We start from the raw sequence: 27,547 nt of genomic DNA, 5'->3' as shown, positions 1-27,547 counted from the left end.
CTTCATAGACTTGTGTTTTTAGAATTCTGGTATAAAAGTAGTAACTCAGGCCTTTGCCTGAGACATTAGCTGTCTGGGCAACTCAACTCATGATAAATCTTTTTCAATTTTGGGGATATCAAAACACCTAGGTTAGAAGCAAAATTCAGTACGAGTAGTAATCCTGCTTTGTGGGAAAAAGCCCTGCAGTAGTGAACGCAGAACAGGACTTACTGCGTTCAGGAAAGTAATTAAAAAATTGTTTAGTGAGCCAGGTCAGACTTTAGGCTAGATACAGTAGAGAATAGTTAGAGAGACGCCAAGAACCTCCACTGATGACACCTGATGGCATTGACTCAACATGGACCGACTGACTAGGTTTCAGGAGAGTTTTAATTACATAACTTCACTGTGAACACTATGAATTAGGCCAGTAAAACCATGGACGTTTTATCGTTTACTTTCATGTTCAAAAAGTTACATAGTATTTTAACAATTAATGTGCTGAAGAACAGCATTCTAAACTCCTAAAAGCTGGTCTGGACAAATACATAACATTTCAATGAGCATAAAAAAGAAACCTGTATATGTTTATGAAAAAGTGTAAAACACCTACACATTAAAAATAATTAAACATCACCATTAATGAAAATAAAATAATACAATGTACAAAAGTCTGTGGGAAAACAGAAGGAGAAGACTTCCATATAAGCAGAGGGTGAACGCGAGGGTGAAGGTTGCTTTAATCAAACATGTCGTCGTCATCATCCTCCTCGTTGTCTGACTCGTGGAAATACTTCACTTCTTTCTTTGCCCGTCCAGGTCGGTCCCGGGATGAAGCGTTCATTCCGCTGTTGCTGTTGTCGTTGTCGTCCTCGTCATCTTCCGATTCAGGCTTCTGAGGCTTCTGCACAGGATGGTTATAGTAGCGTTTTACAATAATGATGCAGCCAAGTCACGTTCAATTTTTTCCTTCAGCTTCTTTTTATGTAACCATTCTGCCAGAAAGTTTGTGCGAATATGATACAATGTTAAGCATAGGAAGCTGTCAGAGAGTTCTTCTTTAGCACTAGCATAGAAAATAATTATTCTTGGTAGGAACATGCTTTCTCTTCCTGTTGTACGGGTAAACTATTTCCACTGAATGATACTCACTTTGCCACCAGGCTTTGCTATTTTCTTCATAGGGTTGTATTCATCCTCAGAGCCAGAGTCCTTCCTCTTCCTCCCTCGTCCTTTGCCTACGCATAAATGAGCACAACAAAAATTGAGCAACACCTCGTCTACCTTTAGTCTAATCACCTAGAGTTGCTGGTGTACCTTTAAGAGCTGGTGCTGGCTTCTTAGATCCGGTGTCAGAATCTGAGTCCCAGATGGACTTATCTGGTTTCTTTGCTTTTGGTGCTGGTGGCTTCTTAGGTTTAATAGCTGCATCAGAAGACTTCTTAGCTGCTTTAGATGCCAAGCAAAAAATAATGAAAGTTGTAATCTCAGATAATGGACCAACATGGTGAGTTAATACATAAACATTCAGTATATTAATAAGTGTAGGATGACAAAGCACTGCAGCACCCTCTGTTGCACATACAGACACGTTACCTTTCTTTGAGGGGGAGAGTTTTTCAAAGGCAGAGCTGCTGGAGTAAGTGGAAAATATGGGGCCGTTGTCATCATCGCTGTCAGACTTGGACCCATCTGCAAAGACAAGCCAATTAGGTTTTACAACCCACACAAACACTGGTGTAACAGAGTGGAACATCCTTTAAAATCAATCTTTCCTTGCATATAAACGCCAGCTACAGAGCTGCTGCAAGTCAAGGAGCTTCTCACAAGAAGAAGCCACCTATGGTGTGTTGCATATGAGTGTAATTTTTCACATGCTGTAGCTTATGACAAACAGCATCAAAGTTTGGTGCATTTTACCAAAGTCTGGCAACTGAACTCTCAAACAAATTTTAAAATATGTATTAAAAAACTATAAGATGTTTATTATACTTTACTCTCTTATATAACACAATTATGTTCTATATAAAATTCCCAGTTTGTTTACCTGTTGAAATGTATTTTTTGTAGTAAAACAAGAACTTGCAAGGACTATATTTTTAATGCATTTCATCCAGATGACAAAAATGTTAAGCATATTAACTCATGTTTCTCTATTACATCTTATTTTTAAATTATCAAATTGAGTCATTTTGTATAAATCTATTCAGGCGCGGCAACAGCAGAGGAGCTGGTACTCACCACTCTCATTGCTTCTTTCAGAAAAGGCTGACTTGGATGAGAAAATGCTGGTTGTCTCTTTCTTTTTAGTTAGAGGTGCCGGCCTTTAAAGAAAGTAACAAATCAGATGCATTAATTAATGGTGGCTTGGTGGCTCAGTGTTAGAGTGTGGGGTTGGGGGACAGTGAGTCTCAGTTCAATCCCCCACCTAAACACCAAGTGTATCTTTGATAAGACCCTTTCCAGGGGATGGGAAGATCCAGTGGACATATTTTCTTGTTACATTGTATTAAAAATGATCAATAAAGGCTTTCTTCTTAATAATGTGAAAGAATATATGAGGGAAAAAGACGACAACAATACAATCTGCAGTTTAAAATCCCTTTAAAACCCATCTGTGAAGTGGGTCGTATACGTACATGGTCTTTTGTTTAAAGGGAGAGTACGTGTCTTCGTTTTCATCATAATCATTGTCATCATTATTGTCACTGTAGTGATCCTTGGTATCAGATAAGCCAAAGTTATCTTTGAACGATGTCACAGGAGAAGAAGCCACATCGTTGTCTCCGTTCTCTTTCTCATCTCCCTCCTCCTCTTCCTCCTCTGAGAAGTCGAACGTGTATTTTGGCTTTGACGCTGAAAGACAAGAGCGTTGCGTGCGTGTCAGATAATATTAATACTACTGTGGATCCCGACACCTTGTGCAATCGTTATTCCTGTTTCAGCTGGGTTGCATCACACGGAGCTTTCAGACACGCTTGAAGCTTGAATCAGACTAGACCCAGTTCATGATTTATTTTGAGCCCTTGCTGGTTTGAGGTAAAGGAGCACCCTGCAGAATAAAATAAAATGTCACCAGTCGCTGTAACCAGCTACCTAATAGACAGTGGCTTATATCAAAGACAGTTTTTTATTCTCACGGACCCAGCAAAAAGCTAAATTTATTTGAAAAACACCTTTTTAGAGGTGGGCAGACATGGATTTACGGGAAACTCTCTGGTCACTGTTTGTGTTGGGACTTCCAACCTCCTTCTGGGAGGCACATTTCCCACAAACGTTATTAGCCCAGCCATACATAAATGGGACCAGGACCATGAGCTGAAATCTATTATTTTAGAAATTCTAATTCAAAAGTTCTATTTGATTTTCCATTGATTAATTGAGTGAGAATTAAGACATACTTTACCTTACTAACCTTACTAAAGAGCAGCAATAAATATATAACTGAAAATAAGACTAACTCTCTTAAAAACCTAATTGGTTATCTATGTCAAACCACTGTACTACTATTAATGTAGACAGAATTTTAGAATTATAATTTGAGATTTCAGACATCTTAAGATCAAGGTTTACTGTCCTGTTGGGGCTTTGTGGCTTCTGAAAAGATGTAAAAATGGGCCTAAGTGTCTGCAGAGGTTTTACATATTCAATATATAATATAGCTAAAAATAGTCATATTACTTCTATTACTACTTATATATACAGTTAGGCCCGAAATTATTTATAACCCCGGCAAATTCTGACTTAAAGTTACTTTGTGTTAGGACCCTGGGCTGCTCAGTCACTCTTTATGCTCTCCCTCTCTCACTCCACCATGCTTCCAGGTCTGGAACGCGCCCTCTTCCTCTTTACCCCTCAGCAGACTCCTTCAATAATCAAGTGACACTGACACACCTGTGCCTGCCCTCTGCTCTCCTTTAAATACTCACCCAGACCGTAACTCTACCGTAACTACACACAGACAGTTGTTGTGCATTCTGGACTGGTCCAAGGTTGCTGCCTGTTGTCATTGCTTGACACGAATTAACTGTTTTCTCATGCTACTTGCTGAGAGGACTTCCATGCAGTGTTATCTGCTTGCCATAACCTGCTCTGTGTTTTTTTGGGTTGCAGTGCTGACTAGTATGGTTGCGACTGTTTGTCAAATATTGTGGATTAGGTTTTTGGTGTGTTCTGGGTATGTGTTGTGCATTTCTCCTACACCTGAGTTTAATCAGTATTTAGTATGTATGTTAGGCATGCATTAGCATCTATGTAAGATGTAAAGTGTGTATTCAGCCAATTCAGTTTGTGCTTTCTCTCCCTTTGCTTCCACCCATGTTAGCCATACATATATATAGACTATATAGGACGTCCAGTGTGTATTCAGCCAGGGATAGCTGCCTCATCCATGCCATAGTCCCTAGCTCCTTCCCTTCCTCCACAGGTCCCTAGCTTATGTTACTGTTCCATCCATAGTTTCCTAGCTCTTAGTTCCTTTCGTTGCTCCCTATCTCACCACTCCCTCTATGGTTCCTTTAGCCCCAGGTTTCGCTCCACAGCTTCCCGCTCCATGTCATAGTACATTGTTATTTTCTATTTTTAATTGAGTGTGTAATTTCTGTCCTCCTAGTTATATTTCCTACTTTGTTTTTACAGGAGTGTTTTGTTTTTCAGTCAAGTATCCACTGGTATTTTTACTCATTCACCTTTCAGGTTGCAGTGTCTCCTAAATAAAAGATGAGTATTTTTTTTCCCACAACAATGCCTCTTAATCATTATATTATCGTTTGAAAAAAGCTTGTGTTATTTCCGGTCAATAAAATGAAACTTACTGGTTAAATGAAAATAACAAGAATAACAAGAATTTGCCTGGGGTATTGATAGCTAGCTATCTAGCTAACATTACCATACTGTGGTCTGGAGGCTTTCTGCTGACATCCTGAAGCTTTGACTTAACATTAGTTATATTGTAGTAGAGAACCTCCCTATTTCTCATTGTTCACTGTCCCGTGTGACAGCAATTATCACGGGATGTTGGTTATTTGGCAGCAGCGGCTCAAGATATGTCACCCACTAATCATAGCATAAGTGGTTTGATTTTCGGTCTACCCGGGTCATGTACTTGGGCAAGACACTGAACCCCAAGTTGCCCCTAGTGTGTCAATGTGTCTAAATGCTTGTGAACGTGATGCAGCATTAAAGCACTTCAAGTACAAAAGCACTACACAAGTGCAAGACTATTTGTAAATAAAACGGTAAAAAATGCAATGAGCAGGGCAAAGATTTTAGGTGAAGATCTAGGTTTAGCCCTAATATCCACCAGGAAGTAAACGACAGACAAAGTTGGGGCAAAGCACTGACAAATACTGAGATATTAATACAACATTCTTGTTTACCTTCCAACAGTAAAATGCCTATAAGACAAGGCATCAATACTGACAAGACACCTGCACAAAGTAACTGAATGAACTTAATCCTGACTCAATTGTAAGTATAAAGTATCATAGTACTACTATAGTAGTATCATATAAAGCTCCCGGTAAACCTTGAACTGTCCTACGAAAAACAGCTGCCAACGGTAACAGCAGAATAACGTAGAAAAATAAAAGATTTGTTGAAAATAATTTGTGGCCTTCTGTACCTGATGCCCTCTGTGACTTGGTCTCTCTGGGGATGACAGGCTTACTGTTCTCCATGTCACTGTCTGACTTGGACTCATCGTCAGACCAGGGATTTCTCTTCTTCACCTTTTTAACAGGGGTACCTTTGGGTCCTGGAGTTTTTTTCACCCTAGGAGCACCTGCCAGGCAATAAACAAGATTACCAGACGGAGGAACTCTTTGTAGTTTAATACTGGATCAGGGCTGGATTCAGTAGAAACCACTCTGAAACCAGACGTAAAGAACAGGAGCCAGAAGTTGTCTCTTCTATAATGATACAAGTAACAGCAATCGTCAAAAGAAAAGTAAAAAATAAAAAAAAGAGGAAAATACTAGTTACCAGGTTCTTTCTTTTCTTTCTTAACACGTGGAGCCTTTGGTTTGGCTGCAGGGACTTCTCCTGTTACCCCCTCTCCACCTGCACCGTCATCATCAAACTCTAACTTCACCAGCAGATCCGCGTCAACCTAAGTGAAACATGTTACATATTGTAACAAATCTAACTAAATCTTGATCTTTTTCAAACCTTTACGAATGAAATCAGCAGTAACCTTCTTCTTCTTAAACAGTTTCTTGGCAGCATCAGATTTGATTGGCTGAGTTGGGGGCTCCACCCTGCGGCCAAACGGTGAGGGCATCGTCTCTTCCAGGTTCATCTTCTTCACTTTAGGCTTGCCCACTTTACCCTTCACCAGTTTAATGGCCTTCCCTGAACTCAGCTCCTCTCTTTCCAGAGCCTCCACTTTCTGTGAGTAAACACACCATTGTTTTTCTATTTTGGATTGTTTAAAAATGACACTAAAATATGACTTTAATAAAGCCATAGTAACTGATTGCCGGTGAAATAATGGTTCCCGGTGTGTGCAAAAGTGACAAGTGACAAAAACATAAAACTTACATCCAGTTCTTCAATAAAAACAGACAAGTCCTCCTTCCACAGATCTTCTGAGGATTTTTTCTGTAGGTCATTCAATTCTCCTCTCTGTACAACAGCAAAAAACTATTCGGTTAAACATAACACATGAATAAAATGTTTCACAAAATAGCAATGAACTGGATCACAGTTACTAAAATTTTTGAACTGTTAGGAGATGAGGACTAATTCCTATCCAAATAACAAATATTTACACTATTGAAAAATAAACACTAAACTATGGTAGCAATACCTTATGGTCCCTCTGTTTAAGCAGCTCATCCACTTTTTCTTTAGTCAGGCACCACAGAGGCATGTTGAGGATATAATTGAAGTTTGGCCCTGATGAGGAACCAGAGTCCACTGAGCTGTCACTCTCGTTTCCGTCACGGTACTCCTCCTCCTGAGCCTGACGACAGAGAGAAACATGAAAGATCATACAACAAAAACTACTGGTAGGTCATGCTGCCTCCTCCACCTTCTGTCATAATTCAATGTGTGTGTGTTGCACACCTTTTCCTGAGCTTTGGACCAGGCAGCCACTGGATCAGATTCATAACCTTTCTGGACCAGCATACGAATCAGCTCACGCTTGGATTTATTCTCTGTTAATATTAAAGAAATTGTCAGAACGGAAAACATATTAAGATGAACATTATTATTATTATTATTATTATTATTATTATTATTATTATTATTATTATTATTATTATTATTATTATTATTATTATTATTATTATTATTATTATTGTTATTATTATTATTATTACTACTACTTCTACTACTTATTTTTAGCATTCTCACCTATTGAGATTTTTCCTTCAATCTTCTCTAGTACAAAGCGGGCCTGGTTGGAGAGTTTGGCAGCCTCGGCTCCCAGGCTGCCCAATAACCAGTCCTTTCTAAGTTTATAGTAGTGCAGGCGGAGCTCAAAGAACTCCTTGAGGATGTCTTGAACTGAGTCATATCTCTTGAGACAACCCATGTGATCAAATAGCACCTGAGAAGAAAGTAGTAAAAAACGGTTCAATAAGAATTTTAACTGGGGAAAAAATAAACCTGAATGATTGACGTTCCACTTTATGTGAAACTAAAATCAGAGTTTACCATGGAGTTGCAGGTGAGGCTAGACTGCAGCTTGAAAACCTTGTGGAGGCCAGCTGCCTCAGCCTGGGCCAGTTTTTCCTCAGACATGCGAACCACAAACTTGACTGTGGCGTCTGTGTGGTATTCCTTATAGTCAGTGATGAGAGCCGGTGTTTTGTCACTGCCCTGCAGCATGGGCTCTAACACTGACTCCTTATAAGCCTGCACACAAAATAAAAAATTAAAAAAAATCATAGGACAAGAAGTCACATTAAACATAAGTTGATTAGTTGGAGAAAAAACACAAAACACTAACCTGTGTCCAAGTCCGGACTGGAAGCTCTGTAATCTCAATGGTATTTTTGTCTATGACAGAAACTTCTCCACTGACAAGGTACTGATTCTGGCCGACTTCGTGGATCACCCCTTTGAAGTTTTTGTAGTTGGGAAGCTGATTGGGATTGAGAAATGAACAAATGTCAATACAAGCTATGTTTTTTAATCCATGCACATCTGTGTGGTGCATGGGTTGAGAGAGTGAAACTCTAGAAAACAGCCAGACACTTTCTGCAGTTAGTAATGAAAGCGATTTATAAATGACCAAATAATTCATGTTGAGTCCAGCAGTGTTGGCTTTTTGTTTTAATCCACCTACTTGTGGCATGTATTGACATGACTGTCTGTCTGTTTGAGTAGGGTACCTAAACCCCTTCCTTTTTATAGCTCCCAAAAAACCATCTGTTATATGTATCTTTAAAATAATCAATAGCTGGAGCCCTACACTCATCACAGGACTACTTTGCTTCCTACATCTTATATAGTATAGTAGTATATCAATATCCAGATGATGTTAAATATTAATCTTCTTACAGCTGAACTACTGTGGTAAGTCACTGAATTCAACAGTTAACAACTGTAACAGTAAAGTCAGCCAGTCAAATATAGATATAACCAACATGGCCTAAATCAATTGTATTTAACCTTTCATTGCATTGCCAATCCATTGACACCAGAACCCTGAAATTAAGCTTGCTCCAGTGCAACAAAGACAATTATAGAATAAAGGCATTTTGATCAAACTGTTTACCATCGGTAGAGGATCTTGGTGGTTGAGCATGCGGCTGATGTTGTTAACGATCTCTCTTGCATCATAGTTGGGAATTTTACATGCCCAGCCTGTCCCAATGCCCTCAGCACCATTTACAAGTACCATTGGGATGATGGGAATGTACCACTCAGGTTCCACCTTCTGGTTGTCATCATAAAGGAACTTGAGAATGTTGGAGTCTATCGCTGGGAACAGCAGCTTAGCAAGAGGACTGATGAAGACAACGCAACAGATAAAAAACACTTATTACTAGAAGATGATCTTTAATACTGAAACCATTATTGGGCAGAAATTAAAAAAACTCAGTTGTTACATTACTCATTGCTTCACCTGAGCATGGTAAAGATGTAACGAGGGCTGGCAGCATCTTTTCCTCCATTTATCCGAGTACCAAACTGACCCAGAGGCTGTAGGATGTTCACATTGTTGCTGCCAACAAAGTTCTGGGCCAAGTTCACGATGGTCATCATGAGAGCTTGCTATAATGGCAAATGAAAGAAATGGTGAGTGATCAGTAGCAGTAAGTGATCACACTTTGTAATATATTACTGTGTTCTTTCTGTCATCTTTTTGACTTTTGGTAGTACACATTTCTAAAAACAATGTAACAAATGTAACAATGTTACAAACAATGTAATCCCTGTGTATTTTACATGGAAAGTAATTTAAACAGAATCCCAAGCTTATTCTCCCGCTGGTATAGTGTCTATCACTGTATGATTTAGTGTCAACATGTCTGGAAGACCGTACCTCTCCATGGTGGTATGCTGACATCTCTGCCACCGAACCAGCCAGCTGTGCTACCTTCACTTCCCGCTTGTCATTTCTCTTTACGCAGGTAAACAGCACCTTCCTCTGACCTGGCTTCAAACCTGGAAATCATACACACAAAACGACGACCACCAGAGGAGGACGGTCTCAGGAGGACTGAAGGAACACAGTTTGTACACATTGCCCGTTTCCCTTTTCCTCTTAGTTGTTACAGATGCTACAGAGAGAACCTTGAAGTGATACACAGAGACAGACAGAAATAGTTCATACAAACCGTCAACCAGTGATGGGATGGATCTCTCATTGTCAGAGTTGGAGAACAGAATTAGTTCTTTGTTGATGAAATCGTTATAGGAGAGGTGTCTGGCCTGAGTTCCATACAGGTATTGCTGAAAAACATTTCAATAAACAATACAAATGTATTCGCATATGTTTATCAGTGACATAATGATTCAACTGTGTAAATTTAGCACAATAATAACAAAAATATATGGTAAGACGACTTAAAGATACAAACCTCTGGCAGCCCATGCATCCTCCGCTGACGTCTGTCCTCCATGAAATTTGTCAGCCACTCTTTCCTGTCTTCTGTCTTCTTCTTACTGAATGCCTGATACAAAAGCAAAACACTGAGGGTCAGACAGTTTCTAGATGGGGTTTATAGCATTTTACTGAATGCTTTACACAAAGAATTCTTGTAACTAAATAGAGATGTTATATCAGCTTTTGGCATAATATTTGTATTTTCATAATATAATAATAATACCATAGTGAAAATGTGAGCATCATACACAATCAATCATAATCATACAAACTGTCAACAAGCTTTAGAGGAGCAGGGGCAGAATCTGTTCTCTGCTCTTCTCAGAGCAGAGAACAGATTTTCACCCCTCTGGTCAGTGCCATTTACTCACCAGTGTGATGGCAGCATCATCCTCTGCTCCACTGTATCTGAATGTGATGCGATGCCTCTCCATGTCAGCAAAGTATTCTTTTGCCTCTTTGCTTGTACTCGTACCCAAACCTGGAGCAAAATGTTACCATTTAAACTCTGTTTCTAACAGTATATAAATGTAATACTATATTAAACAGCTAAGTGACAGACCTTTGTAGTACTTTATGTGCCAGGTTTTATGGTTCTCTGTTTGTTTTTTCCACTCATCAAACTCTGGAATGCTGTAGAAGGCCAGCTCCTGTTTGTTCTTGGTTGCCTGCAGAAAACACATTCACATAGTGAATGCCATTAAAGTTCATTTGTTAGTGTTACGTTTTGTTTTTTACCTGAAAAAATAGCTGTAAAACATGCCAATTTCAAAAACAGCAAAGGGGTAGGTTGTTTTTAACTGCATAGTTGACAAGTGTGGACAGCCCATGCTACCAGTCTGTTTTATTTGCAGAGTAGTGCTTCAGCCTATCTGATGTTTGACATGGTGTGACATAAATTTTAAAGTTCATTATGTTTCCATTACTTTGACAATGGGTGTGATGAACTCCTCCAGGAATGTGTGTTTCAGCAGAGAAGGCCAGTTGTGATGGAAGAAGTTAATGAGGAGACCTTTGATATGAGAACCATCTTGATCCTATAACAAAAGAACATTATTATTAATTATAAAACTCAATAACAAGCTGTTACCTAATAATAATGGCTATTATGAAAATTTTTAAAAAGTGTAGTTATAAGGCAGGTTACCTGATCAGTCATGATCATGATCTTGCCATAGCGCAAAGACCTCAGTGACTCTGGATCGTCGTAGCTCTTCTTGTATTGCAGGCCAACGATTTTGATGATGTTGTTTATCTCAGCATTTTCCATGATCTTTTGAAGAAAAGGCTCATCTTATAAACATGGACTTACTTACCTAAATAAACATTTATGCAGGTGATAGTCGTTTATTCTAGGGAGTAAGCAAAGACTACTAAGGGTCATAGGAATGTTTGGTCTGATCTGGATCACTCGTGTTGAATCTCAGAGAGCAGACATATTTTATGACATTACCAGAGACAATACATGCATGCATGCATGCACACATTAAAAATGTAAAAGCTGAAACTTTTCATAGACTTCTGTACAAGTCTTTTGAAGTATGGCTGGTCTAACCTGTTTAACCATGTTTGTTTAATAATATTGCACGCTACATCTTCCCTAATGAAGGAAAGTGGCCCTGATTTGGCTGTGAGAATTCAAATTTCAGAAGTATCAGTTACATTTCTGTTTCTACTAGGTTCTACTGTACCACTGTAACAGACTATGTGAGAAATTCCCAATTCCCAATTGTCGTACCTGCTTGTGTGTTGCCTCTCGCACATTTAGGATCTTTCCTCTTAGTGGGAACACTCCGTATCGATCCCGTCCAATGACGCCAAGCCCAGACACAGCCAGAGACTTGGCTGAGTCTCCTTCAGTGAGGATCAGCGTGCAGTCAGAGGAGTGTTTGCCCCCTAGATAAAAGACACGGTAATGTTTATGTGAACTTAAACAACACATTACTATTTAGCAATTTTATTAATTTTTTTTAAAACTGACACATGGAAAGCCCATTCTCAGATTTTATTTTATTTTATTTTTATTTTAAAAATTCCAGTAATAATTATAAAAACGCTTTAATGCGCAAACATTAAACTTGAATAAAACCGTTTATTGCTAATATTGCTTTCAATACATTTAAAAATTTCTTTTTGTAAAAAAGTATACTATTTGTCATTTAAGAAGTAGCCACCAGAGTCATACCACTAGCAGTGGACACATTTAAATGAATTTGCATAATGTTACTTACCAGCATCGTTGGCATCGTCTAGCTTGGGGATGCCTTTGATCTTGCTATGCTTTACTGATGAGCACTTCTTATTGAGCTGTGTCTGAGCTTTGAATTTGACCCAGTTGAGTATGCTCTCTACGATTCCACAATTGGTTGCCTGTAGGTGAATAGCACACAAGTTAGTTTATCTGCTGACACAATTTGACTGAAGAATTCTAAAATGGAGTGAGGAGGTATAGGTAAATGAGGAGTTTTCTTACAGCCCTGATGAACTTTTCTGACAAAAGGCACTTGGACCCAAAGTTCTTGGTCTGTAGAGTCATGTTTTCCTTTGTTTGAGAATCAAAGGTAGGATTCTCAATCAGTGCATTCACAAACACCCAGATGTGGTTCTTCACCTGTAGCACACAAAAGCAGGTCAGTCACCTTTCAACACGACTGTCACAATTACTTGGCATTACACTTCACACATAATGTAAGACACCTGGAAGGGTTTCACCGACACGCCTGCCTTGTTCTTCTTCTTCACTACCTCAATAAGTTTGGCTACAATCTGGTCCACCACATAGTCAATATGCCTGCCACCCTGAAACATACACAAGTTCATATTATCATATATATATACATACATATATATATACATACATATACACACACTACACACACACACACACACACACACACACACACACACACACACACACACACACACACACACACACACATATATATATAAATAACTCTCTTTTTCTCTTTTTTCATCTTCCACATACTAATTATATGACATAGAATATCACTGCTGAGTTTGATTGACTGACCTTAGTGGTAGCAATGCTGTTAACAAAGCTGATTTGCTGGAATCCTTTTTCACTCATGGTAAGGCAGACCTCCCACCGATCATTCACAGTTTCATTCACTACTTTCAGGGGGACACCAGTCTCATCCAGTTTATCTTTCACATACAGATCCACATAGCTACGAAACCCATTCAGCTGTAATGACAAGACAGGTCCAGGTTAGAAACCAGAAAGACTCAACAGTATTTCATATGGCTCTCACTATATGAACAATATGTTACTATTAATTAATACTACAACTACAGTTGTACAACTACACACATAAAACAAGCAGAAATTAAAATATCTCAACATCTCAATACAGATTGGGGAAATTATAGTAAAATAAGATTTAAACAAATAGTATAAGTGGTGCAATTATATTGAAACTTACAGGTAATTTTTTTCCATTGAGTGTAACTTTAACACCTCTGCAGGAACCCGCTACATCATATGCCCTACGGGTAAGAAGCGCTACAATGTCCTTGTCCAGTTTTTCCATCTTAAACTTTTCAAGGTCAGGCTGGAATGTCACACAGGTAAAATCGTCCCCATCAAAAAACTTGATCTTGGGTTCAGAGGTCTTGGTCATGTTGTTCTGCCACGTCTGAGAAAGAAAAGACACACTGCATCACCTGAACGCCAATTCTTTGACCTAGTAAATTTAATCCCAAGAGTTATGATAGTCTGTCAGAGTTTGATCGTATGTTATAAATGTGTGATGATAAATCAGTAAAGGGGGTCTGACATCCTATCAATCACACACAAATGTAGCTCTAAAAAAACTAAAGTTGAAGTACAAAACATGCTAGACTGAAATCGCATGCGCTATATTTACTATTGTATTAAATTACAGTATAAAATATTGTACAGTAAAATACATTTGCATTCTTTAGCTGTACAGAAAGGCACCTGTTTAAAGCTGTGTCTGTATTCCTTGCAAGCTGTTTCCACTGTGAACTTTGTGCTGAAGATGTTGCAGAGTTTAGCACCATATCCGTTTCTTCCACCTAGAAAACAACAAACATGAATATACTTAACAATTTAGCTCTGAGCCACCTTTCACCAAGCTGATTTTCAAGGTGCTTCCAGTGGTCCTAGTTTAAGGGGTAAAAGTATACAATTTGTATGAAACCTCCATCTGCTTTAAGCTGAAATACCTCTGCACATTAAGTTGTCTTGAGATTTAGCCATTTAGCCAAATTTTTAAAATCAGACCATCTGAAGGATGTGAGCAATTAGTTTGTTTTAACAAAAGCAATATACAATTATATATTTATATTTATTTAATACAAGGAAGGCAGAGAGGGTTAATATTTTTGGCAAACATGTGAACCAAAACAATGACAAACAAGGCGTTACTCACCTGTGACCTTCCTCTCTTCATCATCATAGTTGCTGGAGGTGAGCAGGTGACCGAAAATGAGCGCTGGGACATACATCTTTTCATCCTTGTGCTCCACCACAGGTATTCCTTTACCATTGTTCCAAATGGAGACTGTATTGGACTCACTGGAGAAGGAAGAAGGAAAAGAAACGAATGACAGTATAGTGAGAAGTACTTAAAACCTGGGCAACCAGACAAATTAGATCAAGTCAGGTATGAAAAGGAATGGTTGACGGTTCTTTCTTTTTCATATGAAACAAGTGACAATGTAGAAGATTGGCTTATTTTATTGAATAGGGTTTCTTTATATCATTTACATTCTAATGTGCTTATTAAGCATAAATGGACTGTGGGAGCTGTGGAAATGAGCATTTCCATCTTTATACAACCACATTAGCAGTAGAGACCTGTCACAGGGTTAATGTTATCATTTATACTGCAGAGAGCAGCATGTTAGCTGAAGCACATGATGCTATTTGTGCAGTCAGACATAGATGCTGGTAGGGGTGAACTGCATATAAAACAAAAGCATTTCTCAAGACTGCTCTGCACAAGCTCATTGCACTGTGCTTTTGCCTACATCAGTGACCCAAAGATCATTCATTATCTACTTTGGCATTTACCAAACCCTCAGAGCATTAGCATGGGCACTACAGATTACATACAGATGACTCTTTTTGGTCATGATTCTGTACTTACGGATCAATAGTGATCTTAATGGCAGTCATGTTCTTGTCCCTCTGTTTGTTGTCTGCTGCATTGACTGGCAACGAAAAGAAGTGTTTGTAGCAGTCAGTGGATTGTTTTACATAATATATTATGACAGTCAATATGAAACAGTATAGGCCGCAAAATGGAAGAAAAAACTGAAACAAAACAATTATTGACATTTTGTTGGGGACAGCTCAGATTATGGCTGTTTTACTGCACCTAAAGACAATCTGTACTTTCTCTTATCATTACTTGTTATTGTCTTGTTTATGTCTTTTGTAAAGCTTTTTTGTAATTTCGTAAAGTTTTTAACTGCTTTGTAAAGCGCCATGATGTGACTTTTGCTGTGAGTTGATGCTACATAAATAAAGTGATTTGATATGGTATGTAAAGAAAATAACAGAATAACCTCGTCAAATCATCATATGAGCTTTTAACTGCATCTCCTAACCCTCCAATGAACCCACTTAGATGACAAAAACTGAAAGAAAACATCATTTTACCCAGGCTGAGGATAATTTATCAGAAGTATCAGTTCTGTACCTTTCTTTTAAATTTAACAACAGAGCCTTAAAGAGCCATGTGTGAGGAAATAAAAGCAATCAACAGTCCAATGGGGAGATCATTTAAAAAGTGATTACATAGGTGCACAACACTTACACAAGTCCTGCAGTGCCCTAATTCATTGCAGCTAATTTGAAGCTGTAAAATTGCATATACTTAAGGCTGAGAAGGTGAGGGGGCTTATACTTTGCTGAGGAAAATAAATACTGCAGCTCCACAAACACTTCTTAACGTTAGTCATCTCCATTCAGTGTATAACCAGTATACACTAGGTTACAGACCCACAACTGACTGTTAACAGTCTGCACTCGCTTACCTAAAATTTCATCGAAGATTTTGTACAATCCAGGAACGTAGGTGATCTCCCTCTGGTTCATACCTATTTCTTCATCAAAAACCCACATTTGCTGAAAAGGAAGTAAATTAAAATATAAGTGGTGCACATTTACAAGATCATTAACATCAAGTAAAATATAACATATGTACCATACTGTTGTAGGTGTTAATGGAAGTTATAATGTAATGGGTAAAAAACACAAAACATAAAAGGAATTAATAATAATAAATAATAAGGCATTACTCTGCTTTTCAAGTGGGTGGTCCTTTTTATTTACCAATAATATTTACATCATGGTTAAAACAAACTTTACTTCCTTTACGGTTATTAAACCAAGTTTAAATATTGCATTAATATAGAGGCAACACCATTTAACAACAAACACATTTAAAGCTATAGTTATATATGTAATTACAATGCAATTACAAATATACCTCATAATCTACCTCAATGAAGAAAACATTGCCTGACAGTGGCACAGAGGTTTTTACTTTTAAAATGTTTTGTTCAAGGCTCAACCTTGAATCTTGATAAGTTTTATACAGTAGGTTATTGGTCATTCTTGGGATGTAAAGAATGAAGCAGAACTGTAAAAAAGCAAGGGGAGAAATTGCTAAATAGAGCATTGAGGATTGATTCTTTAGCCTTGTGAAAGCCGGCTTAAGCTGCATACTGTAGCTTTAATACAGAAACAAGCCCTAGATAAATCAGTTAATGACCTACTTAACATTAAAGGTTGAACCAAAATGATATAAACTATTATTCAGAATCATATTCTTTCATGGTTGAATATGGTTCAGTTTAATGATGTGCTTTAAAAGCACTCAGCACTCACCTGGGTGATTGGCTCCACTGTGCCAATGTATGTGTCTGGACGGAGAAGAATGTGCTCTAGCTGGGTCTTTTTCTGATACACACGCTCCACAGACAACTTGGAGCTTGTTTTGTCTTTCTTGACTCCCTCCATCTTGCCAGTGTCCCCTCTGCCATTCGCAGCCTCCTGTTGTGACAGATTTGTGGTTGGCATTAACAAACAAAACTGTTTCAACAGCAGTACATAGAAGCAAATGGTTGTCCTGTTGAAAATAGATTATCACTGCATAAGGAGAAGCATGGCTCTGATGGCAGACAGAGGCAAAATATTGCTTATGGTGTAGACAGAAGGAAGCAGAACTTACTGATTTGAATAGGTAAGTTAAATTTGAACTGATTTAGTCCTCAGTTATAATATCTGCTTTATTAATGAAAATAAATTATAACTTAAACATGCAGAGGTGTGTAAAGTTTAAATGATCCTTTATGAACAATTCCATTTCCTTTGATAATTAATGGCTGTAGAGTTAAGGATGATAGGATACGACTTAATCCCACAATTGAGAAATTCCTGTGTTATTAAAATACAGAATTGCGTATAGTGTATGTAATTTTCAAAATAATTTATGCAATGGGGTTAAACACATTTATTTCAAATTGCTTAAGTGTAGACTTCACTGTACTGTTAAAGGCAATTAAAGCATGACTAGTAAGACCGATGTGGTTAAGGTAAGCAACTATTATGTAATTTAAAGCTATGGGCAAAGTGCTTGCTTAGAAAACTTTAAAAATTATTCTTAATTTCACATGTGAACCTGTTTTTTAATCCAAGCTCATTATGAACCCAGAACCGAAATGAGGTTGAAAACTACCACTTATGTCAATCATTGTAGTTATACAGTAATAAACAACGTCGCCGCGAAGTTCCTCTTCTTCAAGAGGCTTGGTGTATGCTTAAGTTAAACTCTTCTTTAACTTCATCCCGCAGGATAACGATACTCTGCAGCAGCAATGTTACAGTTGCGATTGTGTCGGTTTTCTCGAGACTGGTCGTTGTTACTTTGTAACAGCGTTCAAACAATGATCTCTGTGACCGGATCAAAATTTAAAGCACCACTGGAGGGTTAAAGTGAAACAGCGGTTAAGGGGGCAAACATTGTGTGCTTGCTAAATTTAAACGCAAAAGCTTATGGCAAACCAGTGAAGTGAGCTACAGTACGTGTGACACTTTTAGATGCTATAACACCACCGTTCACACAAGAGAAGTGTAAGTTTGTTGTAACTAACCATCCATGCCAGAGCCCCGCTTCCTGCTGCGCCGTTGGACATCTTCCTTTGTGATCTTAATTGTTGTGATGCAGCTCGTTAAATGTACTCCGCTCCAGTGAAATCAAACGTCCGTCGACATAACAATGTCTCAGACCCTAAAAGCTACCCAAACCTGCTTACTTCCTATGCTCCTTCATCGTTTGGTCTAAAAATAGTCCTGCAAAGGTACCAAACAAGCAGAGGAGGGGAGTGTAACGCGGCTATTGTTAAAATCGACGAGCGGTGGCACAATAGGCCTGGACTACTACAACAAAGATGCTAACCGGGCTTCTAGTCGCAAAATAAATACAGTGCAAAACTCGAACATTAAATAGGTTTACAATTTCTTAGGAAAACTTAATAGAATAAAACAGAATTTTAACTCAAACGTAATTATAACTATAGACTTCAGTACTTCTCATTTAGAAAAAAAACGAATATTAGCTAGTAGCAGCAACCACTGTCCGGCTCCGCCATCTGCAAGATAGTCAGCAAATCGTCTCTCAGATAAGCCGACCAATCAGGCGGTCGCTTTTCAAAGAACCAGGGATTCGACCAATAGGAAAAGTCATCTTGTAGCGATATTTTTCTGAACACAAGATGGCGACAATATTCAGGTAAAGAATAAATATTTAAGTACCACAGTATTTAATACATATATGTACAAAGATTCTGCGACTAAATAATCACAAATTTCTAACATCTATTCCCCACCACCAAGCCAACATAACACATTCAACACTACAGTTCAATATTAGTTTATTGCCTATAACCCTGGTATGTTAAATGGTATATGTCTCAAAGCATAAGAACTTAGACAATCAATTGCTTGATAAATGGCATATCCAGGAATCAAATCCAACTTTAAAACGTGCTAATTTACTTTTTGTATCTGAATGAAATCTTGTCATTTGTATGAAACAACTGGCTTAATGGTCTCCTGTTACATACTTAAATGTTTTCCAGGCTATAATTTTGAGTAGAAAAATATTAGAGGCCCATCTTTATTAAGCATCTTCTAGGTAGATGAGGATTTCAAATGATGTGTCCTGTGCCTCCTTCAAGCTCTGTCTGAACAGTTGAGAGTGCTGCCACGATGTCTCCCCTTCTCCTCCACTGAGTTCTGCCACGACAATTAAATTCGAGGAGCCCGACAGACTGGACAACAAATGCATCTCCCCATCTTAAGTAAAAATGCAGAATTAGGGGGGTTACTGGAATGGACATGTTACAGTGTCTTATTACCTATTTTTGAGTATTTATTACTTAACCATACCTCCAGTAAATTCAGTATTAATCTGGCCTGACTGCAAGTGCCAGGAGACCTTCCCTGTATGGAAGATCTGACTACAGGCCATGACTGAGACAGCCTTTATCTTCATCCCCACGGAAGCAAAATCAAACTTCCAGCTTATTGTTCCCTTTGAGGATCCTTCTGTTCGAGATATGTATACCTAAAGTTAAAAAAAGCAGTTAAGTTTAACCTACTGGCTGCACATATTATACAACAACAACAAAATAATTAACAAAAAAATTAATCTTTTTGGTAACATTCAGATCAACATAAACCCACCATCTGCCAGTCATGTTCCACCTTTCTGAAGACGGACTCATTCCTCCACACACATTGATCCCAGTTGTCAATGACCTCAGAGTTATTGGACAGACGACAGTACTGGTCTTTGATTGAACTGTAGCGCAGATGAAGCAATCTGTCGCTCTTCTCCTTCGCAGTTGGCGTAAATACATAACCTACAGTCTAGGAAAGCACATGGTTTGTGAAATACCAGCTTGAATAAGACATTGAGTAACTTATTTTATTAAATAACATATTACTGTGTATATAGTGCTTTTACATGTAATGTAATACAATATTGATTTGAGGAAAAATACTATTAGTTTTAGTGCCATTATCATATAGTTTGAACAGAATGAGGCCAATTGAAACCCATCAAAACAAAGACAGAATGTTAAAATGTATGATACACAGCGTTCATGATATACTGTACCTGTGTCCCTGGCTCATGTGCTTTAGTCTCTCCCCTTGCTATCCTCCAGGACAATGAGCCAGAGCTACGTCCCCCAAACTCTCCTGGTTTTGGCTTCTTGGGGGAGATAAACTCTACCAACTCAACAAGCAGTCTCTCTGTCAAGTCCTTCCTCCTCTCTGGACTCAGGGTTTGCTGCCTCTTCAGTATAGTAGTAAATGGAACATGGCTTAGATCATTGAGTTACTACACTTATATGTCTATATAAATATGTACGGTTAAAGCTTACTGAAGTATTGAGTCCATGAATAGTGTGAAGCAGCCAAGCCTCTTGAACTCTGGTCCTTCTCAACAAAACCTCTGGGTGATTACAGGAATACCTCCATGTCACATCCACCACCTGCTTCAAATACAGACATACATGAACGACCTGTTGCCTCTGTAGGCAAGTGAATGTCTAATTAACAAAAACATTGTAATATAGGACACATTCTATATTTTTTTAAACAAGTCATCTACATACCACAGTAACACAACATATTTTGATCCTTTTACCAAAAAGACTGCTTTACCACAAAACAAAGAACATCTAATTTATAAAAACACTTGGAAAGGCTTATCATTGTGCTCACAGTAGGTGGTGGGGTCCAACTTGAGTGCATTATATTATAAGATGTTCTAAAGTTTTAGACTTGTTCACTTATGTTAAATATGTATTTAAAAACAAATTCGCACTCTAATGCACTGCAATAAAAGTCAAGCAACTTGGCCAGGCTATACTCTATATACTTAAATGTAGAATGAATGGCAAAGATGCTGTAATAAATTGACTTTGACAGTGCAGGTTTATTTAAAAAAAAGCGCCAGTGCATGTACTTTTTACTTTTACTTAATGTCAGGTGTGAGGTGACAGGTTTAAACTTCTTAAGAGTAGGGTCATCACTGTCTAAATGAGCTTTATATTTAATGTCCAAAGCGTGGCAATTTCTCTGTGCCACAGATCTCCATTGATGTGTTACATGTATCCAACAGCATGTCACATGACAATCTCCATACAGCAGAGGGACAAAACCAGCATACCTACCTAGAAGAACCACCCACTCCACATAGAATAGCAGTAGCAGGTTCAAGTACATCCAGGACAGAAGAAAAAGCAGTATGCCTCTAATCCCAGTCTGATCAATTTATGGGTCCCAAAAATCATATTCTTGTGCTTTAGCTGTGTTTGTTAAAAACCTGTTTTCAAATTACAAGCTCTTAAAACATTATCCAATTAATTTGTAAGAAGGTTCCTGACACTTGTTAGTGGCCACCTTACACTAGAATGAAGTATCTTGCTCAAGGACATACCTGACAGAGAGGGAGCGAACAGGTTATTGTTCTGCATCCCAGACCAATGCTCTAACCACTGAGGTAGAATGAAAACATATAAGGTTGTTTCCATGGAACTATCTCACAGTGAGTGAAGTACACACAGTAAATAAATCGAAGACATTATACCTAAATCACATAGTAGTGATTTCTCTGACCTGGTCTTGAGAAAAAGCCAGAATATAGGCCAGTTTCTTGCCCCAACCGACCTCGTACACCAAGGGATTATCAAAGCTGTTCTCACATGGATCACAGTGCACCCAGCGACGCTGGCTGACAGAGTAAATCTCTGTCCACACGTGATCTAAAATAACAGAGGAAAACATCATTTATACATTTTTAGTTTAAAGAAACACTTTTGGTTAGTTCATCAGATTATTTATAGATTGTTTTGACATTTCTGGATATTGAAGAATGAAATGAAAGATTTTTTTATTTGACTGTCTTAATATTTAACTAATTATTAAGTTTAATTACAGAAAACATTACAATAGCGAAACATTTTCATTGAAAATTCACACTGATGAGACTGCTAATAATAGCCTTTCTAAACCTACAGCTCAACTTAAACTTTCAATGTAGTAGATTTTTGTTTGCTTTGTTTTGCAGAATATCAGAAACATTTACACACCTGTGCTGTCCCAGATGTACCTGGCTTCAAGGCCTAAAGCTCTGCAGCACAAAGTGAAACAGTTTGCCCATTCGCCACAGCGCCCCCTTCTGGTTTCCAGCAGCTTCTCAGGATTGTTGTACCTGGCATCATTAATACAGCAGAAACTAGCATGAAAAAAGAACTCAAAAAGTAACACACACACACACACACACACACACACACACACACACACACACACACACACACACACACACACACACACACACACACACACACACACACACACACACACCTTGGGAATCTGGTCGAAAGCTTGCAGGTCTGACAGTAGTGGTTTTCAACTCGCTGAGCTCCCCAGCGGAGGTCATCAGTGCTGGGACTAAGGGACCCATTATTAACTGTTGGGCCACCACAGCGGCTGCAGGGCAGACAGTTCACCCACAAAAAGAAGTCCTGTTTGAACCACCTGAGCAACTGAATGGCCAGGCAGTCTTCTATTCCAAGTTTACAGTCTTGAGAAATGAAACCAAATACCAAAGAACATCTGTTAGATTTGTTAAAAAGAAATGCAATGCATAATCTTTTTGTGAATAAATTAGTGCAAGGATATCACCTGGCTCTGCCTCTTTTGCCTCCTGCAGCTTGTCCTGAGCAGCAGAAGACAGTTGCTGATGAGGTACGTGGCTCCTAGCTTTTTCCTGGAGCTCAGGGTTTTCATAAACCATTACATGTTGGAAGTTTGACTGGAGAGTCAAAAAGAAACTCATACTGTTCTCCTGACAAAAACAAAAAGATTCCATTTGAAGATTTCTACGTCTTCATGAGTTGGGAGAGTAAAGGTGCGTTTCATTACAGATATTGCACAAACTGACTTGTTTTTCTGGTTAAACCTGGAAAGAGAATTTACTTACTAGGAATGGGAGCTGTGGTGAAACTGGTTGGATGGCAGTAACAGCAGGACTTTCTGGTGCAGACGTTGATGCTGCAGCATGAACAGTGGGTTGGACTAGTTGTTCTGCATTCAGCCTGTGATCCCTCTCTGTTGCTATGGATTCTCTGATGAGTTTCAACTGTTCCACTGATGCAGACTTGGGAAAAACCAAATGGGTCTCTGCCTAAAAAGATAATATATTTCTGGGTCACATAACTGACTAAATTAAATAAGCAGTTTGGTAATACTGCCTTTGAATGTTTTACAGCAACAACCTTGCAGTGTCTTATACCTCCTCAAATCCCATCTCAAACAGACATTCCACAGCTCCTTTGATGGGCAGAATCTTGGTAGAGAATGTGGGATTGCCTATGCGGATCGACCTGTACTTTTCCTCATTGGGATGCCTGTTGGGATTAAGTTACATGAGTTTGTATATACATGTAAAACCATGTATGTTCTAAAAAATGCACTGTAATGGACAACTTTACCTTTTGACATTTTTTTTGTATCTTTTTGTAGCACAGAAAAGGGAAGTTGCCAACATTTGCAGCTGCTTCCTGGTTAATTCACTCATGAACCACAAACCACACAATGCTAATGTTTGATAATGATCTGAAAGTAACGCCAAGCTAATAGAAGTTATGGCAGGTGTTTCAAATGTTCCCGTGACCTCATTAACTGGTGACCGACGTGGGCACTGCTTTGCTTGTTAACGTAGCTGCTGAAGCGGCAATAAGGTACATTTGCTGACTTTGTTCTTACATGATCTAAAGACCGTAAACAGTCTTGAGAACTCTACAAAAAAATTCAACACATGCAACATTCAGACAGAAAACGAGTCCTGAACAAGAAATACTCATCACCGAGGCAACACAAGTTAGTCAGTCACAGCTAGTGTTACAACCGATGTTACAAAGTCAGCTAATGTGCCGTATTCCTGTTTTCCAGATCTGTCGTAACTCCAAACAACCAGTGCGGGAAGGCGGTCACTAGATAACGTGGTCACGGAGGCATTTACCGCACCGGTCACTTTGGTTTGACTTACGTTAATTAGAGTGCCAACATTCTGAATGGAATTTGGTTAAACGCCGTATATAGCGACAGTATACAGATCACGTTACCAAGTCCAGCTTTACTTACACAAGCGTTCAGACATTTGCACTAGCTTGCCGCTGGAGTGACGTTCCTTAAGCCAGAGCCTTACCTTAAAATATTGTCCGCGTATGTAAGTAACAACTTTGCAACGTCCAGAAAGATTTCGTTCGGATTCTCGCACAACGTTGTGACTGCTGACGACGCCGCCATGCTGGTATCTTTTTAAAACAAAAAGTCCGTTCAGTACTAATGCTAACGGTGCGATCGTACACTTTTTGCTAACGTGAGGAAGTCTTGGCCAGAAGCTGCCCCGACACTGCCTGATTGGATTTGTACTCATTTAAAGATCTCGTGCAGCGTATAGATGCATTTTGCGGTACGTGTCTTGTAGAAACCATCTATGTAATTTACTGACGTGTTGCTGATGCTGTTACATTTCAGGCTGAAACGACCGAGAAGATAAACTAGTGTGGCGTCGATGAAGCCACCCCAGCTGCTGGCAAGTCTAATCGTCTGGTCGCGGTTTCGTTGTGCTGTCATAGTTGACTAACGTTAAAGTGAGCATGATCTTCCTTCTAGGGAACAGCCCATAGAAGAGGTTCGACTGTCTCACGAATATATTTAAAGTTTAATAAAATCGCCCGTGACCGCTATCTGCCGAGGTTGACTCACATAGGATCATGTCAGCTTTACCGTTATCCTTTCGGGCAAAACACCGACTAAGTCCAAAGACCATGCGGAGCTTTTTGCTAAAGAGTTCCCGTGTTTGTCCAAACCAGGACTCCAGGTGTCACAGCTCTGGACAACAGAAAAGACGGGTTGTTATTACTGGCGTAGGCTTAGTGTGTCCTCTGGGCACGGGAACTGCTCTGCCCTGGGAACGCCTGATTCAGGGTCGGAGTGGGATTGTGGCTCTGGACTCAGAGGAATACAAGACTCTTCCCTGTAAAGTGGCTGCCCTGGTACCAAGGGGGGCAGGACAGGGTCAGTTCAATGAGGAGATGTTTGCCTCTCGTGGGGAGATCAGCAGTATGTCACCAGCCACTCTGATGGCACTTGGAGCTGCTCACCTTGCTCTGGAGGACTCAGGTTGGTTCCCCAGAACCCAAGAAGAGCAGTGGAACACAGGGGTGGCTGTTGGCATGGGCATGGTGTCACTGGATGAGATCTCTCACACTTCCACTGCCTTCCAATCAAAGGGCTACAAGAAAGTGAGCCCTTTTTTTGTTCCTCGAATTCTAGTCAACATGGCTGCTGGGCACATAAGTATTAAACACAAATTAAAGGGTCCCAACCATGCTGTTTCCACGGCATGCACCACAGGGGCACATGCCATAGGCGATGCTACCAGGTTCATCATTCACGGGGATGCGGTTGCTATGGTCGCAGGGGGAACAGAAGCTTGTGTAGGGCCTCTGTCAATTGCTGGATTTGCGAGGGCACATGCCCTGGCCACCAGATGGAATGACAACCCTGCACTCGCTTCAAGACCCTTTCACCCAGAGAGAGAAGGCTTTGTGATGGGCGAGGGAGCCTCTGTACTCCTGCTTGAAGAGCTCGAGCATGCAATGAGGAGAGGAGCCAGAATTTATGCCGAGGTCCTTGGATATGGACTGTCAGGGGATGCCAGCCACATCACTGCGCCCACTACAGATGGGGATGGGGCCTTCAGGTGATAGCTTACTAAAATAAGACAAACTCATCACTCTTGTAACGCATATGTATTTAGGCAGGAACACAGTGACACTTTAGGATTTTGTCAGAACGTGGTTAAAGAAGGTGTCCTTCTGTGTAGCGTTTGCATGTTCTCCCTGTGTGTGCATTGGTTCTCTCCAGGTACTTCTGCTTCCTTCCACATTCCATAGATATGCAGTTAGATGAACTAGAGAATTTGTAGGTGTGAGTGTCTGTCTGTCTGCCTTTATGTGCCACCGGGATGAACTTGACACTTTAAAACTCCCAAGGTGGGATAGGCTACAGAACCTAGTGTGACCCTTTAAAAGTGGTTTAGATGATGAGGGAGCTAGACGAACTACTACAATAAATGAAATTTTCCAATTTGATTTGTTGTGGTAATATTGTTATTACTGAGAGAGAGTGAAAGTGAGATTCAGATTTGAATGTAACTGTTCGGCCACTGTTTCCACAGATGCATGTCTGCAGCCCTCAGAGATGCCGGTGTCTCACCATCAGATGTTACATATGTGAATGCTCATGCCACGTCCACACCCTTAGGTGATGCTGCCGAGAACACAGCCATCAAAAGGCTCTTCCAGAACAGTGCAAACAGTCTGTCTGTCTCCTCCACCAAAGGAGCCACAGGACATCTGCTTGGTGCTGCAGGAGCTCTGGAGGCTGCGTTCACCGCACTGGCCTGCTACCACGGCATCCTACCTCCAACCCTCAACCTGGATCGCACTGACCCACAGTTCGACTTAAATTATGTTCCATGCACTGCACAGCAGTGGCGAACTCGCGGCCAGCGAGTCGCCCTTACTAACTCATTTGGATTTGGTGGCACCAATGCATCATTATGCCTCGGCAGCGTGACTGACATTAAATCCTGACATTAAAAGAAGTCATATCTGATATTCTGCTTAACCCGTGGTGATTTACTACCACAGATTATGTAGTGGAAGGTTTTCATGTGCAGAGATTAAATCATCTGTTTTGGGAACTCAGCGCTTGTCATGTTTTACTTTTTATTGAAGCACCTCTGTAAATATTCAGGAACATTTTACAATGTATTTCTGGAAAAGCTGGAATATGGTACATTGCCTTGTAAGCTATAGTTCCACCTAACAATTCATAGTTTGTAATCATCTAAAAAGTACCAGCAGGTGTCACTCAGTCACAGTATATGATACATCAGTAGACAAGTGCTCCAGTCACAATATTTATATGCTGTGAAATTATAATAAACGACCTTTATCTGGTTTTAGTGCAAGTGTTACATACTGTATGCAGTTACGCAGTGAACCCACCATGTAAAGACACGAGGCGTCTAAAACTGGTACAAAGATGAAACTTTTTTTAGCTTAATACAATTTGAACATGTCTTAGGCATGACTGTCTGTGTGCAGCTGGCTGTTTTCATCTTATTACAAGCTTCAGTTCAGCAAGCTGTTATTACTGTTACTGTATGAAAGCAATTTCCAATCTGAAACCTTCTCCTCATGCAATAGTGTGCAACCCTGTCATAAAAAAAGTCCTGTACATAACACTGGGCAAATGCAGTATGTACAGCCTTGTTATTCACACTGCAGCAAGTTGTGCTGCAGTATTAATTAGAACCAAAGGATGATTTTATATCATTATTTATATTATTGAAA

The 27,547-nt window shown here is 39.4% G+C and overlaps 3 protein-coding genes across 7 annotated transcripts; 1 reads left to right on the top strand and 2 right to left on the bottom strand.

Moving 5' to 3' along the window:
* Positions 1-354: 354 nt before the first annotated feature.
* On the bottom strand, positions 355-18,807 carry top2b (DNA topoisomerase II beta). Of its 2 annotated transcripts, none has more exons than XM_029166635.2 (36): positions 18,194-18,807; positions 16,929-17,093; positions 16,073-16,163; positions 15,181-15,244; positions 14,461-14,606; positions 14,007-14,104; positions 13,489-13,701; positions 13,077-13,250; positions 12,743-12,844; positions 12,519-12,656; positions 12,277-12,415; positions 11,784-11,941; positions 11,193-11,318; positions 10,972-11,082; positions 10,608-10,713; positions 10,417-10,526; positions 10,020-10,112; positions 9,777-9,891; positions 9,482-9,603; positions 9,062-9,210; positions 8,711-8,942; positions 7,940-8,074; positions 7,645-7,845; positions 7,342-7,537; positions 7,051-7,142; positions 6,791-6,946; positions 6,523-6,606; positions 6,176-6,370; positions 5,965-6,091; positions 5,606-5,764; positions 2,622-2,838; positions 2,224-2,306; positions 1,579-1,674; positions 1,300-1,431; positions 1,135-1,220; positions 355-886 (listed from the first exon to the last, which is right to left on the bottom strand). In XM_029166635.2, the coding sequence occupies exons 1-36, from the start codon at positions 18,233-18,235 to the stop codon at positions 722-724; spliced, it is 4,818 nt and encodes a 1,605-aa protein (XP_029022468.1). In that variant the 5' UTR covers positions 18,236-18,807; the 3' UTR covers positions 355-721. The 2 variants fall into 2 exon arrangements, with proteins under 2 accessions (XP_029022468.1, XP_029022469.1); XM_029166636.2 differs by having other exon boundaries at positions 1,300-1,428.
* A 149-nt stretch (positions 18,808-18,956) lies between these two features.
* Positions 18,957-24,657, bottom strand: ngly1 (N-glycanase 1). Of its 3 annotated transcripts, none has more exons than XM_029166637.2 (12): positions 24,325-24,657; positions 23,410-23,524; positions 23,098-23,301; positions 22,800-22,962; positions 22,479-22,698; positions 22,205-22,326; positions 21,732-21,877; positions 20,492-20,605; positions 20,224-20,403; positions 19,788-19,973; positions 19,491-19,668; positions 18,957-19,397 (listed from the first exon to the last, which is right to left on the bottom strand). In XM_029166637.2, the coding sequence occupies exons 1-12, from the start codon at positions 24,423-24,425 to the stop codon at positions 19,222-19,224; spliced, it is 1,905 nt and encodes a 634-aa protein (XP_029022470.1). In that variant the 5' UTR covers positions 24,426-24,657; the 3' UTR covers positions 18,957-19,221. The 3 variants fall into 3 exon arrangements, with proteins under 3 accessions (XP_029022470.1, XP_029022471.1, XP_029022472.1); XM_029166638.3 differs by having other exon boundaries at positions 20,492-20,602; XM_029166639.2 differs by lacking the exon at positions 24,325-24,657 and adding an exon at positions 23,609-23,742.
* A 232-nt stretch (positions 24,658-24,889) lies between these two features.
* Positions 24,890-26,896, top strand: oxsm (3-oxoacyl-ACP synthase, mitochondrial). 2 transcript variants are annotated; one of them, XM_055513033.1, is made up of 3 exons: positions 24,890-25,887; positions 26,365-26,450; positions 26,529-26,896. In XM_055513033.1, exons 1-3 carry the CDS (start codon positions 24,896-24,898, stop codon positions 26,780-26,782), a joined length of 1,332 nt encoding a protein of 443 aa, XP_055369008.1. In that variant the 5' UTR covers positions 24,890-24,895; the 3' UTR covers positions 26,783-26,896. The 2 variants fall into 2 exon arrangements, with proteins under 2 accessions (XP_055369008.1, XP_029022473.1); XM_029166640.3 differs by having other exon boundaries at positions 26,365-26,896.
* The last annotated feature ends 651 nt before the right edge of the window (positions 26,897-27,547 follow it).

The sequence above is a fragment of the Betta splendens genome, chromosome 11 (genome assembly GCF_900634795.4).
Source record: "Betta splendens chromosome 11, fBetSpl5.4, whole genome shotgun sequence".
Lineage (NCBI taxonomy): Eukaryota > Metazoa > Chordata > Actinopteri > Anabantiformes > Osphronemidae > Betta > Betta splendens.
Note: the sequence above shows the minus strand (reverse complement) of the source record. Positions and strands in the feature narration are given on the sequence as shown.

What these genes read in the sequence shown, in the direction of transcription:
- top2b (XM_029166635.2), bottom strand. Translation starts at nt 18,235, where the DNA reads ATGTCCAACGGCGCAGCAGGAAGCGGGGCTCTGGCATGGATG. An exon ending in ACAGACACAGCTTTAAACAG is followed by an intron (nt 13,702 to 14,006) that starts GTGCCTTTCTGT and finishes TTTCTTTCTCAG; the next exon opens with ACGTGGCAGAACAACATGAC. An exon ending in GAGAGGCAACACACAAGCAG is followed by an intron (nt 11,319 to 11,783) that starts GTACGACAATTG and finishes TTTCTTCAAAAG; the next exon opens with ATCATGGAAAATGCTGAGAT.
- ngly1 (XM_029166637.2), bottom strand. Translation starts at nt 24,425, where the DNA reads ATGGCGGCGTCGTCAGCAGTCACAACGTTGTGCGAGAATCCGAACGAA. An exon ending in CTTTCGACCAGATTCCCAAG is followed by an intron (nt 22,327 to 22,478) that starts GTGTGTGTGTGT and finishes TAATGATGCCAG; the next exon opens with GTACAACAATCCTGAGAAGC. An exon ending in TGGCTTTTTCTCAAGACCAG is followed by an intron (nt 20,606 to 21,731) that starts GTCAGAGAAATC and finishes CTGTATTTGAAG; the next exon opens with CAGGTGGTGGATGTGACATG.
- oxsm (XM_029166640.3), top strand. Translation starts at nt 24,896, where the DNA reads ATGTCAGCTTTACCGTTATCCTTTCGGGCAAAACACCGACTAAGTCCA. An exon ending in GATGGGGATGGGGCCTTCAG is followed by an intron (nt 25,888 to 26,364) that starts GTGATAGCTTAC and finishes CTGTTTCCACAG; the next exon opens with ATGCATGTCTGCAGCCCTCA.